At 45.6% G+C, this 19,823-nt stretch overlaps 1 protein-coding gene across 5 annotated transcripts in view; it reads left to right on the top strand.

The window, feature by feature from the left end:
* Window positions 1-10,530, top strand: part of MAP3K4 (mitogen-activated protein kinase kinase kinase 4) — a 516,131-nt gene extending 505,601 nt beyond the window's left edge. For all 5 annotated transcript variants that reach the window (XM_069607700.1, XM_069607697.1, XM_069607696.1 and 2 more), the window contains one exon: window positions 9,968-10,530. In XM_069607700.1, coding sequence (XP_069463801.1) covers window positions 9,968-9,988 — 21 coding nt within the window. In that variant the 3' untranslated portion in view covers window positions 9,989-10,530. The remainder of the gene's footprint in view (window positions 1-9,967) is intronic.
* The last annotated feature ends 9,293 nt before the right edge of the window (window positions 10,531-19,823 follow it).

Genomic DNA, 19,823 nt, shown 5'->3' with positions numbered 1-19,823 from the left:
GTTGGAAAAGCCTCCACTTCATGCCAACCCCAATGCAGTATTCCGCTCAGGTATTCTGTTCACTCTATGCACCACTCAATGCAATCATTACAGACCAAGAGCCATGTGTGCTCAGAAAAGTTCCTCTACAGTCTGCACTCTCACTGCCTCTATGGGCAAACGCCAAAATTGAGTTGATCTGTCAGGAAACTCAATACAGTATCTGTTGCGCTTACAATTTGTATTAGTTATTTGGAGACATTGAGGAGAATAATATCTTGGGTCATGAAAGGTAACAGGAAAGAGGTGACAAAAATAAAAATACTTTATTTTCAGGAAAAGCAGTTTCTGAGTATGGTGTTGAGGTGAAGCCCTTAAGGCAGATGTTTTAGAAAAGGATGTCAAAGTTGTTCATTTGGCTAAAACCTATTGCTGTCACCAGTTCCGCCCCCTTCTTTTACAAAAGCAGTCTGATCGATCGGTAAATTTTTTAACAATTATATTTGCACTTCTGGGTTGTTGCACTGACCCCCTCCCAACCCACTTCCCTCAAGTTGGGTACTCAGAAGTCTTGCATAACTCTGCAAGCGTAAAAAAGGAGAATCAAAAGAAGAGCAAACTAAAGTTCTCCTGTTCCAAATCTTTGTCTTGGCCATTGGATTGATAAGATGCTAAATTAGGCTCCTACATGTGGGTGGCTCCTCTGGTCCCTGTAAGACTATCCCTGCCCTATGTGTATGGGTACCCATGATCCCTCACACGTTGGCATCCCCGTATTGTTTTATTCCGCCACTGATGTTGGATGCTAAACACAAAGACTCCGTTGATGGAACAACTGCCGAGGCCTAGTCGAGGCCTGTCGATGCCAACAACCGCATCCAAGAGCAGAGCTGAAAGCAGCTGAGCAACAAAAGAAAAACAAATGGCGCAACACGTCGAAAAGGCGATGCAGTAGGGAGAGTCAGGGAGGGATAACATTACACATTTTTTTCTGTAAAATTAGAGAATGCATTTAGCCCCACTGGGCCTTTACTTATAATACTAGCTCGCTCGTTTCAGGTCATCCCAATGGAGAAAACCGTTTAAATTTTGCCCATGCTGTAATCCGAAATTGCCTTTAAAGGACACGCCTTCCAAGGGACCATGACGACTCTCGGTGTAAGGCCTGTAGGCTCCTTAATCGAAAAACACTAGAGAAGCGTCGAACCAAAAGGTGGGCACCCACGTAATGCAGGCTGAAAAGAAAATGTACAAGCCCACTGTTAACACAGAAGTTCTCGAGGTAGAGGAAACTGGCTCCTCGCAGCCGGCCCCCAGCTCCATAGGGCCGACATCAGGTTGTGCTGTGGAGACTACCGCTGTCAGTCGCCTCGCATATAACCCGTGTAGGGAATCTCATCAAAACATACACCCACATATGGGACAGAATACTTAAGACCAACTTGTCTGATGTTATCCTAAGGAAAGGGTACTGCATCAACCTTTTACAAAAACCGTGCAATCAGCTACGCAGAAGTTGAAACATCCTCCCAGAACACGTAAAGTTACTACTGAAGCAGATACAAGAACTGCTACAAAAGGCAGCCATAGAAGGGGTGCCAGCAGACCAGGTAAACACTGGAACATATTCTGTTTACTTTCTAGTGCCAAAAAAGGACGAATTGATGAGACCAGTCCTAGATGTAGGCCAGCAAAAAAATATGCCAAAAATTCAACAACATTGTAGGAACTCATACCTCTTCCTTACAGAGAGAAACATCTTGGCGACATTGGATCTTAAATATGCGCACTTTTGTATTTCCATGTTTCAAGGTCTTAGAAAATACCTCAAATTCAAAAACTGAACAAACACTACCAATGCAAGGTACTTCCTTTTGGAATTCCCTTGGCACTTGCTTGTTTCACCAAGGTGTTCGCAGTGGTTGAGGCACATTTACGATGTGAGGCAATCCTTATATAGATGATTGGCAAGGGATGCACAAGAGTGCCTCACCAAACAGTACAATTGTTACACAGCCTAGGTCTCAATCATCAAGGAAAAAGTAAAGCCAAACAACAAGCAGGGAGAAGGTCTTCCTAGGGGCAGTTCTAAATGCTTGAAGAGCCACAACGTACCCGACACCAGAGAGTACAGGCCTTACAAAAACGAGTCCCCCTTTTCAAACCAGACAAAATGTTATCCGTCAGAAAAGTTATGAGACTTCTAGGCATGATGGCATCTTGCATATTCATCATACCACATGCAAGATTAAGAATGTGCACAATGAAGCAGTGGCTAACAGATCAATGGTCACAAAAAACAGGCCAATGGGAAGATCTAGAGGTAGTCTCTCAGAAAGTGCACAAAGGTCTCCTCTGGTGGTCACCAAACAACACAAACCTAGAAAGACCTTTCATGTAACCTGCAGCCACACACGTAACAGGTGCATCACTGGCAGGATGTGGGCGCATTGCCTCTACCGCACTGCCCATGGGAAATGGATAGCAAAACGAAAAAACACAAACTGGCTAGAGCTGCTAATTGTGCTACTTTCCTTCACAAACAAACAGGGAAAAACCATCCTCATACAGACAACGCAGCCGCTATGTTCTACATCAACAACGAAGGCAGAATGCATTCAAAGCAGCTATCCACTCTGGCAAAGAACATCTGGTGCTGGTGCATACAAAGGGGCATTGCCATACAGGCACAGCACATCCCAGGGGTTCAAAACTCTCTGGCAGACTTCCTCAACAGAGTCGTAATACCAGACCATGAGTGGGAACTCAACACTAATACACTCAAATGGATTACTGCGATATGGGGTCATCCGAAAATAGACCTATCCGCAACAAAAGAAAACAAAAAATACAAAGACTACCGGCCAGGTTCCCCCAACCTGGGTCCCTAGGTAATGCACTATGGATTACCTGGTCAGGGATATTCGCATATGCTTTTACCCCCAACACCACTCATTTGCAAAATAATTCATAAGATGCACCAAGAGAACCTTACAATGATCCTTACAATGATCCTCATTGCACCATTGTGGGGCAGACCGTCATTATACTCAAACCTAATGAGCATGTCTATATGCCCACCAATCAAGCTACATCCAATACAAGATCTGCTCATACAGAAGAGCAAGCAGGTAACACATCCTACACCTCAGACAACCAGCTTAGCAGCCTGGCTCCTACAATCAGTTTCAACATCTCCAATTTCCTGCAAAGCACACAGATATCATTAGGAAGCAAGAAACCCCAGCACAAGGCATTGCTACTTTAACAAGTGGAAAAGATTTGTGTTCTGGTGCAAATGAAAAAAAAAAAAATTAACCCCATAGATTCCTTAACTTCTGATGTAGTGGAATATCTTATGTACTTGCTAGACTCGGGCTGAGTGTATAACTCACTGTGTATTTGGCAGCTTTAGCAGCATACACCACCTCACAACAAAAACCGTCATAGTGGAAAGTACCAGTAGTTAAAGCCTTTATAGAAGGTGTTAAAAAAATGCATTTACCCATCACTGACGTACATCCACTGGGAAGGGATTTAAACATAGTACTCACCCAGCTCATCGGATAGCCTTTTGAACCCATACACAAAGCCTCTCTTAAAGACATCACATACAAGGTGACTTTTCTCATTGCTATAACATTTGTTCGAAGAATAAGTAAACTACAACCACTGTTGGTCTCTGAACCGTTCGTTACTATACATAAAAACAAAGTGGTCCTTAGAACACATCCTAGATTCTTCCTGAAATTAATTTCAAAATTCCAAGTAAACCAGTCAAATGAATTGCCAGCTTTCTTCCAAAAGCCACAAAGTAGAGGAGAAATATCTCTTCATACCATAGATGTGAGAAGAGCAGTAATGTTCTATCTTGACAAAACAAAGGATATCCGAAAAGCACAACAATTATTTGTGTCCATCGCAATAGGAAGAGAAGGACAGGCAGTCATCAAAGCAACTATTGCAAGGTGGATTACCTTCAACACCAAGGGCACATTCCACAAGAAGTACAGGAGCAACGGTTGCTTTCCTAGCAAATGTACTGCTGGAAGCCATTTGTAAAGCGGCAACTTGGAGCTCAGTACAGACATTCAAAAAACACTACTGCATAGTATAAGGAAGGCATGGTATCAAAGTAAGACAGACACAAGTGATCACAGTTCAAGGGTGTTTATTAAACTGTAAAATGGGTGAGATAAACGCCTAATCTAAATCTAAGATGGGAGCAAGCTAAGACCATCAAATAATAATACAATCATAGTCTAGTCAAAATAAAAAGGGTATATACTAAAAAAAAACCTATTGCCAATCCTTACCGCTATGCTACAAAATAGTGTGGGATAATGTTCACAAGAAAAGAAAGAAGTGTTCACAAAAATGATAAGTCAGGATGTTATGGCCGGGGTCTCCCTTCTCCATGTTTTTAGCACAGGACAAGGCGGGACTCTTGAGCACCGCACACTCCTGGTCTTCTCTGGCATGAGCTTACAGTTCCTTTTCTCTATATCAGGGCCTTCTGTGCTTAAGTCTCTTCTCATGCAAAGTATCTTGCTTCAGAGGGGCCTGATATGCCAAAACAAACAGTTCCTTCTGCTAATCTTCACATCGGGTGGTTACCCTCCACCCTTGGATCTCCCTCAGCCAGGCTACGATCCTCCTCTCACTCATCTCAATCAGGCTCAGACCAACCATTCACTGTGGACATCCCTCAGTCGAGTTCATATTTGTCGTCACAATGTTGTTCACTTAGCTTCTTCAGATGTTTTCTCTTGGCGTCCCTCAGTCGGGTTCACTATCACCTTTCAATCACAGTTCTCTTATTTTTAAGAATCAAGAACCTCAACATCTTTTTAAACAATCATCTTTTTTGTTAGGTTCCCCTTATCCAGGCTCAGAGCTTTCACAGCACTTGCCAACTTTAAACAGACTTCCGATTGGGCGATCATGTCTCGCTGGGTCAATCTGTTAGCTTATGGCAAGTGCATGTTTATTCGCACCATCACAGTTCACATGGCGTTCCCCTCTGCTGGGCGCAAACGCCTCTTCCACAAATGTACAAGGAGTTGTCTTGACCCTTGTATGACCACCTTGACTCCTCACATCGGCCTTCCCTACTGGCTCTTGGTACTTGTAGTTTCACTATATGTCAGTTCAATACTTTCCTTGTTCAGGGGAGGGGTACCAGCCAGAAACCTTCTTTGAGCTTCCCACGTGGTGCCGAACCACTCTATTTCTGGTACCAAGTCGGTTTGCGAGATCTCTATCTTAATCTTCTTAATGTTGCCACTGCAACCTTGAGCCTTACACAGCCCAGCCCACTATCAGGTTCTTCTGACTCACCAGCTGTGCTTAACTCGTTGGTGTTTCTTTTGCCACTAGAGTAAAGGACGGTACCACAATGGCAACCGCGTCTACCCGCCCTGGCTATCGGTGCAGGAGGGTTCCATGTACCACTGACATCTGTCGCACCATTTGCCAGCTGCGATTACCGGTCTTTTTTTGTCAGAGGCTTCGCAGGTCTGGGTTGAAAAGGACAAGGGCAACTCCCTCCTTGATGTCCTTTCAGGTCTCGCCACCTTTCTCCTCCGTTTGAACTGCCGTCCTGGAATAGCTGCTTCCTCATGTGTTCGGCCTTGCTCAAAGTGTGCTCCTGTGCTATGCTTTTTATCCTAGTGGGGAAGGGAAAAGGCATTGAGGTGTGTGTAGTTGTTGGCAATTGCCTGACTCTACCTGACCATTGTGTTGGGACATGTCAGGTAAACGGCTCTAGTATTATCTGTTGTCGCTCACAGTGTGTCATATGTTAAAATATCAAATATAAAATCCTCATCTGTCAAGTGTAGCTTCTGATATTATTATTTAAGAACGGCGGCCTTAGCCATCTTCTTCTCGGCACAATGTTAATCTTACATACAAATAAGAAATTTTAAAAGATGCCCATTCATTCCCAGCACACATAGACATTTCTTATCCAATCCTGGCCATGGAGATCGGGTTCTGGTACACACAGGGAAAACATTTAGCTTAATCGTTAGTATGATTCTCCTGCACTCACGAGAATTCAACTTTGTAATACAATTTCGGGGGCCTTCTCAGCACAACACTCCGTATACACTTTCAGAGACTGAAGCTTTGAAATGTGCTTCTGGGTATTTACCCATTCTACATTTTTGGCACACTCTAAAATCAACCTTTTCCGTTGCCCTTTTGACGACGTTCTTAGATACTCTAAATTACACAATGCCCCTTTTTCTTGAAAAGAGCAGCCCCCTCTGAGAACCATTGGTATTTGCCCTGCATGGTGCAGCTGAGCATTCCCTCCAGGGCTTCTTTATATTGGGGTTCATTGAGGAATCAAAGTGGGCTTATATAAAAAAGAAACTGGGCAAAACGAGTGCAAGCCTGACCTCCTAAACTAGGAATCACAAGCTTGCGCTGCAATGCGTCCCTAGGTGTGTCTGGAGATAACCCCACCAGTTTCCTTAAAAAAACATTTTGCCCAATTGCCAGGTTTTTACGGGGGGCGGTACTCCACAACTCACTTCCAGACAGTGTTGTCAGATTTGTCTTGAGATTCAGCACGTCAAGACACTTATCCAACCTTTTCCCCGCTTCTAACAGAATGATATTCTGGCAGACATGTTGCCTGAATGATGGGTTTCCCAGAATAGTAAGAGTGGGATGGCATAGGGCAATAGATCTCTGGTTATATTTGGGGCTATCATTGCCAATTCAATGTCATTCCCAATTCAATGTGACGATGATGGCGAGGTCATTTTGTTACCTAACCTAACGTTGCAAACAAAACAATTGCTCTCCTCTCACTAACCTTAATCTGCCTCATCTTCTTGACAAAGTTACCAAAGTTAACCATTTGCCCAAGCTGAACGCAAGCGTCCCAACGATCAAGCCCACAGAGCCAGCCCAACAACCTTCTTTTCCTGGCAGTGTCCACTTCATGCAATGCAACAGGAAACTTAGCCACCCACAAGAGAACACTGCCCACCCATGAGAAAGACCCTTGGCAAAAGCAGAAAATAGTCACCCACTGCGGTGCCAATAACCAAGATCGACCCCTTCGTACCTCCTGAAGATGGAACACTATACAACACCCAACAAATTAGCACTGCGTCAACATAATAAACAAAAAAAAAACAATCACCCAGGACCAAATGCAGGCCTGAAATAGTGTTGGAATCTTCGAAGGCAATATCAGCTATTAAATGTACCATAAACATTCCCCAAGCCATTTATACTTGTATATCGGCATTAACAGAGACCTGTTCAAGTGATAATTAAAATATGCATCTCAAAACTCAGCTGGTTTAAAAAAATTCAAACACGCAACAGAAAAGGAATCTGTGTGTGACATTTGCTCAGGCAAACCAAACAGTCCTGTAAAAGGTAGATGCTGATAACTTTAAGGACATTTTTTATCAGACAAAATCTTGGACAACCATCCCAGAGACAACCTCACCATCATCCTCAAAACATTTAACCAATCACTTGGACATTCGACATTTTGGTCCTCCTGGTCACGAAGAAAACGTAAACACGAGACCAAAGCATCAATTCATGATTTGATGATGAGCCAAGTGCACTCAAACAGAAAGCTGCATATCTTCAACATAAATGGTGAACATTCCAATCTTACACTCCACGATTGTCAGTGGAGTCCCACATGCACCATGTCTAACAAGAAACACATGGTATGCCCCTCTAGGGGTTTCTATATTAATGAAAGCATTGGGTGCTTACTGAATAATACATGATTTATCCAAACGGCCACGCAGTATCTCATATACTCTCCACTGTCCCATTTTCCACAGAGCAACACAGGATTTCGCATCCAGTACTTAACCACCCAATTCTTTTTCTCGTCCTGATGAAGGCCACCCAATTTTATGTACACTAGATCCGCTACCAGTGTCCGACACACTCTCTTGTGTTGACATTCCTTTCCACGATGTTTAATGTCAACACTGTTATTTCTAAGTTATTTTGATCAGCCCATGTTGAATTAAATTGTATGGTCCGTAAGATTGTATGGTACCCTTCTGTTCCTTTGTCTTGCACAACATGTATTGACAACAATGTTTTTATTTTATGTTGTACATGTGCATTTGCTTTTTTATGTTCAGTTTTTTCCTGTGTAATTTGCACTGTTATCCATTTATGTATGAGAACTTTTTCTGTTTGATCACTAAAATTCTTTTGTGAAACTTCATGAGAGTGATATTCATTACAAGAGTCCCTGAGTTACGTGGGGTTTCTAGTCTGTTTGGACACCCTCATCAATTGAACACATTACCTTTCTAGATAAGAACATGCAGGAATTTAGCTGTGAGATCTGTGTATTTTGCAATGATTAAATTGTCTATAAAGATGCCTCGGTAACACTCTGGGCCATTTCTTAACTCTGCGGAGGAAAGGGGTGTATCTCAGTGTAGCAAAATATATCCTTTTCAAAGAAAACAAATAGCAAAGTGCAGTAAGACTGCTGAATCCAGGGATAGAGTGGTGAACATGTTTGCATTCCTGCCAAACTTGCCATGACGTTGGGAAAGGACATTTTGGGAAACCTGCACCCTTGGTCGCCATGGACCGAACTGCATGAAGTTTTCCAAGAAAGCATATGCAGTCCGCGTTGAATATTTTGGTGAAGTTTTTCCCAGACTGGGGAATAGTCAGAGGTCCCCAACAAAAAGCTACATTTAAATTCCTGTTGGGAACATTTTGACCAAGAGAACTGACAACAAATTTGAAGATGTCCGTAGATGTGGACAATGAAGGTAGGTTTACTGTGCCGAGCGCCATGCCCCAAGGCCATGTCCCAGGCACACTGTCCGCTTGCCTGGCCATTGGCAATGGCTAGAAGGCAATGAAGGGAGTGAAACCGTGTATGCAACTACGGCCAGTTGTCTTTGTGCCTGGAAACAATGACCATACCTCTCAACTTCTCATTGATATCTGCCCTTCCAGAGTTTTATATGCTGCAAATGTATCTATTATTTACTAAATACTGGATTGTTCCATCCTTGTAGGACATGTTATTTCCCTCCTTAGAGTCAGGCACTGCCCCACAGAGCTGGTATATGCTCCTTTCTGTACTTTCATCGTTCAATCCCCAGTTTCAACATGGCAGACAGAAACAAAATGTTCCGTCTTGCATCAGTCAATGGCATTCCTGGATTCTACGTTCATCGAGCAAAGTGCCTGGCTGTCTTATTCGCCGGCTGCTTTGGTTCTTTCTACAAATCAACAGGACTGATTTTCGCCAGACCAAAGCCAAATGTGTGACTGGGACCAGATAACTACTCATGCAAGTTTGGTGTATGCCTGTGCAGTGGTTTTTGCTGTAAAGGGAACAATTCCCTATGTCAATTTAAAAGAGGAAATTAAACCTTTGGAACCACCCAATAACCGTGAAAATCACCCCGTTTTCACCACCACTACTATTCCCCGCCCTCCCATGGGGACTTCTCAAAACATTATAAAAAATGTCCAGTTTCATTCACTTTCGTGGAATGGTGCCACATTTTTTAGGAACTTTATAAGGGCTCAGGAGATAAAATTAACGCTACCCACCGATTCGATATCCCTAGCTCACAGAAAGTATTTCTTCATAGGTGTGATATTTTCATGAAAAATGTTCAACCATTTGGGAGGAGTAAAAGTATTTTTCGCATGACAAAAATGTATAGCAGGTAACATGCTATTCTGTTGGTTAATGCATTGCAGGGTTCTGCTACCAACACAAAACCACTTGGCCCTGAGATTTTGATTTGATTAATATGTTATTAGAACCGGACGTTGTGCATACATATACATGCAGATTTTGGGTTGAATTTTTGGTTAACAAAAACATCTTGAATGTGGAAGATTTGAAAGAGTGTTGTATGTATTTGGCTGCAGGCATCACTGCTCCCTCCTTGCACCACTCCTTTTGCCTTTAAACAAGATTGTGTGCCCCTTTCTCTCGTTTCAGGTTTGCACAGATGAAGAATGAACTCATTCAACGGGTGACCTGATCTACTCCTGCGAGTTCACTGTTAATCAAAACTGTATGTAATATTTACATGAGGACTATGAGCGAGAGAGAGAGTACACCATTTTATCTTACCCATGACTCAAGACTGCACAGGTGACGGGCGTCACTTTTACTGCTGCTCCAATCTGTTCTACTCGTCACATGTTGCTTGTGTGACGTCGTCTGCAACATTTAAAGAAGCTGCATGTTTCAGTGGAAGTGCCATTACTACTGTATATGGACCATAATTGTAATTTTTGTATTCTCTTCTCCATTTCTCATATGACTGAGAACTGTAATATTAATATGTAGGGTTTTTTTTTGAACTTTCTAGGTTTGAAAAAAGTTCTAGTGTTATCAGGTGTTCTGGACCTTGTACATGTTTTTAATCTCCTGTTTGTTGAGTGCACTGACTGTGAACATTTACTTTTTTCGCCCAGCTTCGGATTTGTTATGCAAAAAAAAGCTGATTAATGAAATGTAATTAATACATTTTTCTCAATAAATGGTTTATTTTAGGACTTTTGTTCTTCCTTTGTGTTTTGTTCTATTTTGATATTTTGTTAAAACTGATTAACAAACCTAAACAAATTGGGATTCTAGAGGCTACTCTCGACAGACTCTGCACTCCAAACACTGCAACCACGTTTGAGCCTCCTTTTCATTTCACTCTTGATTGACACAGTAAACACCATCATGGTTTTGCCATCTTTGTCCTCTTGTGGCGTCACTTCTGCTGCCTTTGCCCGTTGTGCCTCCTACCTCCGTGAACCCTAGTGGACCTATTGCATACTTTAAGGACAGTTTTTCTAAAGTCCACACAAGGGGATTTATACAACTATTACTTGGGCAATAAAATCCAACTCTTTGGGCCTCATTGCGACCCTGGCGGAATGGGTTTGACGGCGCTGGTAGAGCTGCTGGTGCCGTTAAACCCATTCCGCCCTATTACGAGGTCCCCTTGCGGGACCCGCTCTGGACGTCTGGTTGTTAGCATGCTCCCCATTCCCATTGAGCCCTAGGGAAGCTCAAATGGGAATGGGGATGGTCCAGGTTCCCTGAATGGGGAAATACCGGGCCCTCCAGAGTCGGAATGGCCTGGTATTTCCCCATTCAGGGACCACGGACCCGAGTTTGGAGGCAGCCGTGCCCGGCTGCCTCCAAACTCGTAATGAGGCCCTTAATCTAGACCTGTACTACTTAATTTACTGGTGTGGACGGAGCAGTCAGGCTTATTTTAGGAGGAAGAGAGGGCTGTAGGAAGGTACAAAGAACTTATGGCATACATATGGTCCAAAGAAACACTGTTACGCTGATGTATTGTAAAAATGGAGGTTTATTTTATATGCACAGGCAAAGTGAATTCTTAAAGGGAAGCACTATTATAAATCATAAACACAATATAAAAACCAGCACACTACTTATGGTAAGTAAACCGAAGCCTAAACTGCATTTACAATACCAGCATGCAGTTCAAGGTTACTAAAACCTAGTGATACACATTTAGAATGGTAGTATGCTATGGAAGGGGAGTAAAACCACATTAGTAGACTTTAAGAATTATCCAAGGCAATTCAAGGTAAGCAGACCCTATTGGTAGCACACTACGTTCATTATTCAGTTTCTAGAATAATATAGTTGCACCAACATTACTTTTCAGAATAGTGGAACACAATTCTGAGGTAAGCAAGAAGTCTAAGACTTTTTCAGAAAGGCAGTAAGCAGTTCAAGGTAAGCAACCCCCTAAGTTACACATTTAGAATGGCAGTAAGCTATTCAAGGTGAGTAAAACCATATTGGTAGTAAACCCTTACACTTATTCTCTTTCAGGAATATGTAGGCACACCAACACTACTTTCTAGAAGACTGGACCCACTTCAAAGGAAATGAATAACTTTGCATACTTTTCAGAATGGCAATAAGCAATTGAAAGGCAAGTAATAGCGTTGTAACACTTTATACGAGATTCTGTTTTCAGGAAACCAAGTTACATCACTACCACATAGCAAGTAAGTACTTTGCAACACTTGTTAAAATTTCTCTGCAGAGGCCTTATTCTGTGGAAGTCATTCCCTATTCTAGGGCATGAGTGTTCTCCGAGGCAGAAGAGATCCCTTGGTCCAGGAGCCAGCTGTAGGCAGGTCAGGATAAGACAGAACTGTAGGAAAGTCAGAGTTTCAGAGGACTTCTCATCAGAAAAGTAAGTATCAGACTTTAGCGTTAGTACACATGTTCAGGGACTACATACCAGGCTCCCTATAGGTGTACTACGGTTAGGCCTGGGTGAACGGAATGGGTGAACTCCTGACTTCACGCACACCACCTTAGCCACACAGGAGCGACACAAGACTTTAGGTAAGTATTACTTTGAGCCGCACAGTACCTCAGCAGTGAAGAATAGCTTGCAGATGGACGCCTTCACGAGGCAGCAGCACAGGACCCGGTCTCTGGAGTCTTGGTGACGAAAGAACGGACACTGGATGGGAACCTGCAGCAGCAGTTGACAGGAAAGGCTCCAAACAAAGGATTCTTCAGTGCTTCTCACGGCTCTGTGATTTTAGCACCCTTTTTTAGGTACCAGATGAAGGACGGTTGTCACCAAACAGATTTGCCTCACTATCTCGGTCCAGCACACTGGTGAGGGGACTTCAAGGAGTGGAATTGTGCTTCTGGAGGTCCAGCAAGAGTCCAAGAAAGTTTCAGCGAGATTCGTTCTTGGGAAGACGTTGCATAGCACTCAAGGTAGAGGTCCCAGGGTATTGGCGGTTTGCAGCACAGGAAGGTCACAGCTCATCATGGAATTGCTCAAAATGCACGTCCTCTTAAAACTGATTGGTCCCACCACTCAGAGTAGTTGTTTTCAAAACTCCTCTGTTGCAAGAAAGAAGGGGTCGGCACATGAAGCGGTTACACAGCAGGCATCTCTGGTCGCTGGAAGTAGCTACAGCTAGTACACTAGTCCAAAGAAACACACCAATAAAGATATATTAAATATATAAGTGATTTTATTTACACAAGGAAGTCAGAAATATACTTTGTTCAATTAACCAACTCACTTAGGAATACCTATTAATACTTTTCAAAGGCCACTGCTTAGTTGGTAGTTGCTTGCAGTACAATTGTGACACTAATGATAGTTCTATTGTGTTATCGGTACGACCAGGCACGTGCGCACAAAGATGTACGTTAATTGTATTTAGTTAGCAAAACCACATAAAATAAAGTCTTTTAGGAAGGAAAAGTGTTGGTTTCTCTGCAAACAAAAGCTTTTGAAGTCTGATTCCTAACCCTATGTAAAAGTCAATTTGGAAAGGGCTCAAAGTCTTACGAAGCATCAGAACAGCAAAAGTTCCTGATAAGATGCTAGAAGAACTAACTCGACGTCGGCGTCCCTGTTAAAGGACCCGCAAAAGGGACACAAGCCGTCAGCCTTGGTAAGAAGCAAGAGTGGAAACCCTGGACACCTCTTTGTGCACTCCCAACACTCTAATATAATATGATACATCGTTTATTACGTGCCTGAAGACAAGTGTTTCTAGGCACAACTTCTTGGTTTAAGTTAAGCAATACCTTTTGGCCCCACAGTACCTTAGGTTAGAAGAAACCTTTGTTGCTGGATGCTCCTCTGTGCAGCAGCGATGGACCCGGTCTCTGGATTCCTTGGTCTGGTGATGAAAGCCAGGACTCCGAATGGGATGTCTCAGCAGCAGTCTCGACAGAGAACCCATGGACCCAGATTTCTCCCACTTCTTTGGTCAGTCAGCGTTTTTGGCGCCTTTTCTGCAGAAGAAGGGACGGTCTTCGCCCGGTCAATCTGCTTTGATTCCTGGAGTCATGCATTCTGGTGAGGGGACCTGGACGAGTCAGATTCTGTCTCTGGAGGTTCACCTGTAGCTCAGCAAAGACTTGGACGGGTTTTACCTTTCTAAGATGATGCATTTCAATTAGGTCGAGGTCTCTTGGTATTCATGGTCTGCAGCTCTGGAAGGACACAGCACCTCAGTAGATGGCTCAGACTGTAGTTCGTCTCAGGGCTGTTTGGTCCCACCTGCCAAAAGGAAGGATGCGTCCTCTTCGGAGCTCCTCTGTTAAGTAGAAATCAGGGTCAGAACAGCAGTGATCACTTAACAGTGATGCCAAGGGTCTGCAGGCATCTCTAGTCGTCTTCTTGGGTTACTTCAGTTTCTTTTGGTCGACTTGCCTTTCACCTCTTGAACCTCACCTATTATTCAGTTTCAGCACATGCTCCTCTGCAATCTCTCTCAGCAGTTTACAGGATGGGGTGGGTACCTGTCCAATCAGGACAGTCAGCCCCCCCCCCCAGTGGGCACTGGTTCCACTCAGGCAGACAAAGGGCAGGGGAGTGAAAAACTCCTTCCCCACGTCCTGCCTGCCCAGACACACTGGAGCCTGGGCTGGAGCACCCAAGTGGAAAAAGACTCCACTCATTCAGGATAGAAAGGGGTCTCACTGAGGGTCTCACTGGGAGAGGAGATGAAGCATACAAATGATAATACTCTGTAACAGTCCTTTACTGAAGTCCTGTTAAAAACGAGCATTGGAAAAGCCGCTGAAGTCCTGTTTAAAACAAGCATTGGCATAGCCAAAATGTTTGGCTTGCACATTTGTTTTAAGCTTTTGCAATGCACTGCTATTAGTTGCCCAGGTACTCGCACCATTTTGCACCTGCTACCAACAATGGGTAGTTAATATAGTACGGTGTTAAACGAATCTTCACGAGATCGTGAGTTACCTCTGCTTCCTGTAGACCGTGGAGTTGAGGTTGCCAGTATGTCGATGTATGATGGCCGATGAATGGGTAACGCGAGAAATTAGCCCAATCCCCTCCTGGCGATATAACACAGGACGGCACTGAACCAACTCCCAACGCCACGGGTGGCACTTCTCAGAATTTGCGTGACGTCGGGACAGTGTTTCCACTGGCTGAGGAGGCTTGATGAAATCACCGATGATAACAGGACTGAACTCAGGAACTTCCAAAAGGCAGTAAGGCACGGGTACCGGCAGGGCACAAGACAGACAAAGGAAGGCAAACTGCAAGAAGGGCAGAACTGACAGGAGAGTCCCTACTACAACTAGGAACCCAGACAGAACCTACTCTACCCTAAACCAGGGAGGGGCAAGGTCTCAGAAATAAGGAGCAGAAGGAGTAGGAGGACCAGGAAGCAAGACTGGAATAAGGAAATGAGGCAGAACTAGGCAGAAAAAGGTTAGAACAGGAAACTGGAGGGCTGGACAACAAGCGTCAGGACTCCAGCAGCGCATACACAGTAACAACCGCGTTGAGACGCGTTGTCCCTGTGTATGCGGTGCTCTTTTATGGCCCGGGGTCAAAGCGAGGCTTGGAACGCATGTTCCGACACTGCGCATGCGCGGGACGTCGAAACATTGACGATCCGCGCATGCGCAGATCCTCGCAAGATGGCGGCGTCCACGGCGCCCATCCGAACCGCGGGTCGGCGTGAGGAGAGACGCCACCGCGGGTACAGTCTCCATGAAGGAGGAGACCGCCGTGGACCAGGGACCCCAGGACAGGTAAGTGGCGCCCGCGAGCGAGCGCGCAGCGTGACACCATACCCCCTCCCGGACAACCCCGGAGCACCGGGTTTCCAAGGGTAGCGGAGATAGAAGTCCCGAACCAGGCGCGGTGCATGCACGAAGGAGCACGGTTCCCAAGTACGGTCACAAGCAGGATAACCCTTCCAGCTGACCAGAAGCTGCAGAGCACCTCGCCAAATCCGTGAATCACATATCTCCTGCACCTCAAATTCTGGGACTCCCCGGACCAAGACCGGGGCAGGACGGGAACAGGTACGACCCATAACATCGGGCACGTAGGGCATCAAAAGGGAAACATGAAAGACAGGATGGATCCTCCAAGAGCGGGGCAAAGACAAACGAAAGGCAACAGGCGAAATACGCCCTGTGATGCGAAAGGGACCAAAAAAGCGAGGGGCCAGTTTCACAGGTAAGTTGCGTACCGGTAGATTCTTGGAGGACAGCCAAACCATGTCCCCAACATGAAGGACAGGCTCAGGGGTCCGTCTCCTGTCAGCTTGCTCCTTCATATATGCTTGTGCCGCTGCCAAGGTACCGGCCGCCAGACGATGTTGATCGCGGATCAGGGACACCAGGGCATCTGCAGATGGAACGGCACTGGAAGATGTTGGATGAACAGGCAGCAGTCTAGGATGAAGACCGGTAGAGCAATAGAAAGGGCTGAGTCCGGTAGCGGAATGAACAGCGTTGTTGTAAGCTGCTTCCGCGGTGTCCAACCATTCCGACCAATTGTCTTGGGTAGCATTGGCATAACAACGTAGGTATTGCTCAAGGGTCTGATTGGTATGTTCCGTCTGTCCATTAGTCTGCGGATGATAGTCGGAACTCAGGGCTCACTGAATGTCCAAATGCCGACACAGTTGGCCCCAAAAGGAAGAGATGTATTGAGACCCCCGGTCTGACAAAATCTTCTCCGGAAGACCATGAAGACGATACACCTCATGTAGAAAACATCGTGCCATCTGGGATGCAGTGGGCAGCTTAGGAAAGGGCAAAAAATGAGCTGTCTTGGTGAAACAATCCACCACCACCATTATACACGTGAAACCACCAGACAGGGGCAAGTCAACTATGAAATCCGTGGCGATGGTATGCCAAGGGTACGGAGGCGTTGGCGTGGGTTTTAGAAGACCAATGGGTCTTTTGCGAGGAATCTTGGTCTGGGCACATACTGGGCAGGAGTCCACGTAGTGCTTTACTAATGTAGCCCATCCAGGCCACCAGTACTGTCGTGCAACCAGTTCTTGTGTTGTACGGACTCCATGGTGACCGCAAACGACGGAATCATGACAATTCTGTAAAACGATTTTCTGGAGTTCCAATGTAGGAACGTACAGTCGATCCTTAAAGAACAACAAGCCATCACGTTCCCTGATGTCAGCACGTTGTAGTAACTGTGTTCTTGAGGGATCCGTTCGTGTGGCCTCAGTCAACTGTTGGAGCTGGGGAGTCACCATCGATAGGAAATGTTTGGACGCTATCAGAGGTTCCGGTTCCTTGACACCTTCAACGTTGTTTTCCAGAGACCGAGACAAGGCATCAGCCTTAGTGTTCTGGGAACAAGGAATGTACGTGACGGTGAAATCGAACTGTGAAAAGAAAAAGGCCCAACGAGCATGACGGGAGGTTCTGCATTGTAAAGAGCGCAGGAACTGTAGATTACGGTGATCCGTGCGAACCACCACCGGGTACCTCCCACCCAGCAAGTGATGTCGCCATTCCTCGAAGGCAGCCTTTATCGCCAGTAATTCTTTTTCTATCACTGCATAGTTTCTCTCACTCACTGACAATTTCCTCGAGTAATGCGCCACCGGGTGCTCTATTCCCGTGACTGCATCTTGCTGTAGTAGGACCGCCCCAATTGCGTAGTCCGAGGCGTCTGTTTCAACCACAAATGGTTTTACCTCATCTGGATGTCTAAGAACAGGAGCCGACATGAATGATCTCTTTAATTCCTGGAATGCCTCCTCGGCCTGCGTGTCCCAGAGAAACGGCACCTTGGTACTGGTCAGGTGGGTTAGACTGTTGGCCAGTTGAGAGAAGCGTGGAATGAAACGCCGATAAAAGTTGGCAAAGCCCAAGAACCTCTGTAGTGACTTCACACCATGTGGCGATTTCCATTCTTGAATAGCTTGCAGTTTTGCGGGATCCATCTGTACTCCTGTGTTGCTGATCACGTAACCCAGAAACTCCATGCTCTCCCTATGAAATTGGCATTTTTCAATCTTGGCATACAGGCCGTTGTGTATCAATCTACGGAGGACTTCCTGTACATGCGCCACGTGTGCAGTATGAGTGTCAGAAAAAAACAGAATGTCGTCAAGGTAAACCCAGACAGATATTCCAATAAGGTCAGAAAAGACATCGTCCATGAACCGTTGGAAGACTGCCGGGGCGTTGCAGAGGCCAAACGGCATCACCCTGTATTCGAAGTGACCAATAGGTGTTTTGAAGGCCGTCTTCCACTCGTCTCCTTTCTTAATCCGAACCAAGTGATAGGCCCCTCTTAGATCCAGCTTGGTGAAGATCTGTGCTGATTTCAGGGATTCGATGATGTCTCGGATGAGTGGTAACGGGTACCTGTCCTTCCTCTTGATCTCGTTTAGTTGACGGTAGTCAATACAAAGACGCAAAGTGCCCTCTTTCTTCTTGACGAAGAACAACGGGAATCCTGCAGGGGATTTGGACGGTACTATGTAGCCCTTGTTGAGGCAATCCGTAATGTACTCCTGTAGTATGCCCTTCTCGAGGTGAGTCAACGAATAGATCTTGCCGTGGGGAATTATCGCACCAGGCAGGACGTCAATAGAACAATCAAAGTGCCGATGGGGTGGTAGTGGTATGTCCTCAGGCTTGGAGAACGCCTTGTCTTGAGAAAAATGTGTAGACCTGAATTGGAAATGGATCCGACAGTGAGTACAGAACTCTGCCACTCGACGCGGATCACCATCATACTTCATCGGAGTGGTGTAAGCCATGGAGTTCTCAGGCGGGGTGACAGGTTGTGCGGGATTAGCCAAACACCGATCCAATGCTTGTCTGAGAGTGTTGTTTTCCTGGCGGAGAGTGGTCATTTCAAGACGCATGGCACGCATTTCTTCACGTAGTTCCTGCATGTCGTCCATGTCGGGACTGAGGGATAGGCGTCTCAATCTGTTAAACGAATCTTCACGAGATCGTGAGTTACCTCTGCTTCCTGTAGACCGTGGAGTTGAGGTTGCCAGTATGTCGATGTATGATGGCCGATGAATGGGTAACGCGAGAAATTAGCCCAATCCCCTCCTGGCGATATAACACAGGACGGCACTGAACCAACTCCCAACGCCACGGGTGGCACTTCTCAGAATTTGCGTGACGTCGGGACAGTGTTTCCACTGGCTGAGAAGGCTTGATGAAATCACCGATGATAACAGGACTGAACTCAGGAACTTCCAAAAGGCACTAAGGCACGGGTACCGGCAGGGCACAAGACAGACAAAGGAAGGCAAACTGCAAGAAGGGCAGAACTGACAGGAGAGTCCCTACTACAACTAGGAACCCAGACAGAACCTACTCTACCCTAAACCAGGGAGGGGCAAGGTCTCAGAAATAAGGAGCAGAAGGAGTAGGAGGACCAGGAAGCAAGACTGGAATAAGGAAATGAGGCAGAACTAGGCAGAAAAAGGTTAGAACAGGAAACTGGAGGGCTGGACAACAAGCGTCAGGACTCCAGCAGCGCATACACAGTAACAACCGCGTTGAGACGCGTTGTCCCTGTGTATGCGGTGCTCTTTTATGGCCCGGGGTCAAAGCGAGGCTTGGAACGCATGTTCTGACACTGCGCATGCGCGGGACGTCGAAACATTGACGATCCGCGCATGCGCAGATCCTCGCAAGATGGCGGCGTCCACTGCGCCCATCCGAACCGCGGGTCGGCGTGAGGAGAGACGCCACCGTGGGTACAGTCTCCATGAAGGAGGAGACCGCCGCGGCCGTGGACCAGGGACCCCAGGACAGGTAAGTGGCGCCCGCGAGCGAGCGCGCGGCGTGACATACGGCTGTGCCTGGCAAGTTTCTTACCCATGCCCAAACAAAGGCCTAAACTTTTGGCATTGCCAATGCTTATTTAAACTTTTAGTTGCCGTGATGTTTTAGTTTGGCCCCGAACATTTAATTTTTTCTCGATAGTTTGGAAGATAAAAAGAAATGGGGAAATGCGTGCCCTTGCATTTGCGACAAAAGGGACTAGTAACCT

The sequence above is a fragment of the Ambystoma mexicanum genome, chromosome 4q (genome assembly GCF_040938575.1).
Source record: "Ambystoma mexicanum isolate Mex_15411 chromosome 4q, UKY_AmexF1_1, whole genome shotgun sequence".
Lineage (NCBI taxonomy): Eukaryota > Metazoa > Chordata > Amphibia > Caudata > Ambystomatidae > Ambystoma > Ambystoma mexicanum.
Note: the sequence above shows the minus strand (reverse complement) of the source record. Positions and strands in the feature narration are given on the sequence as shown.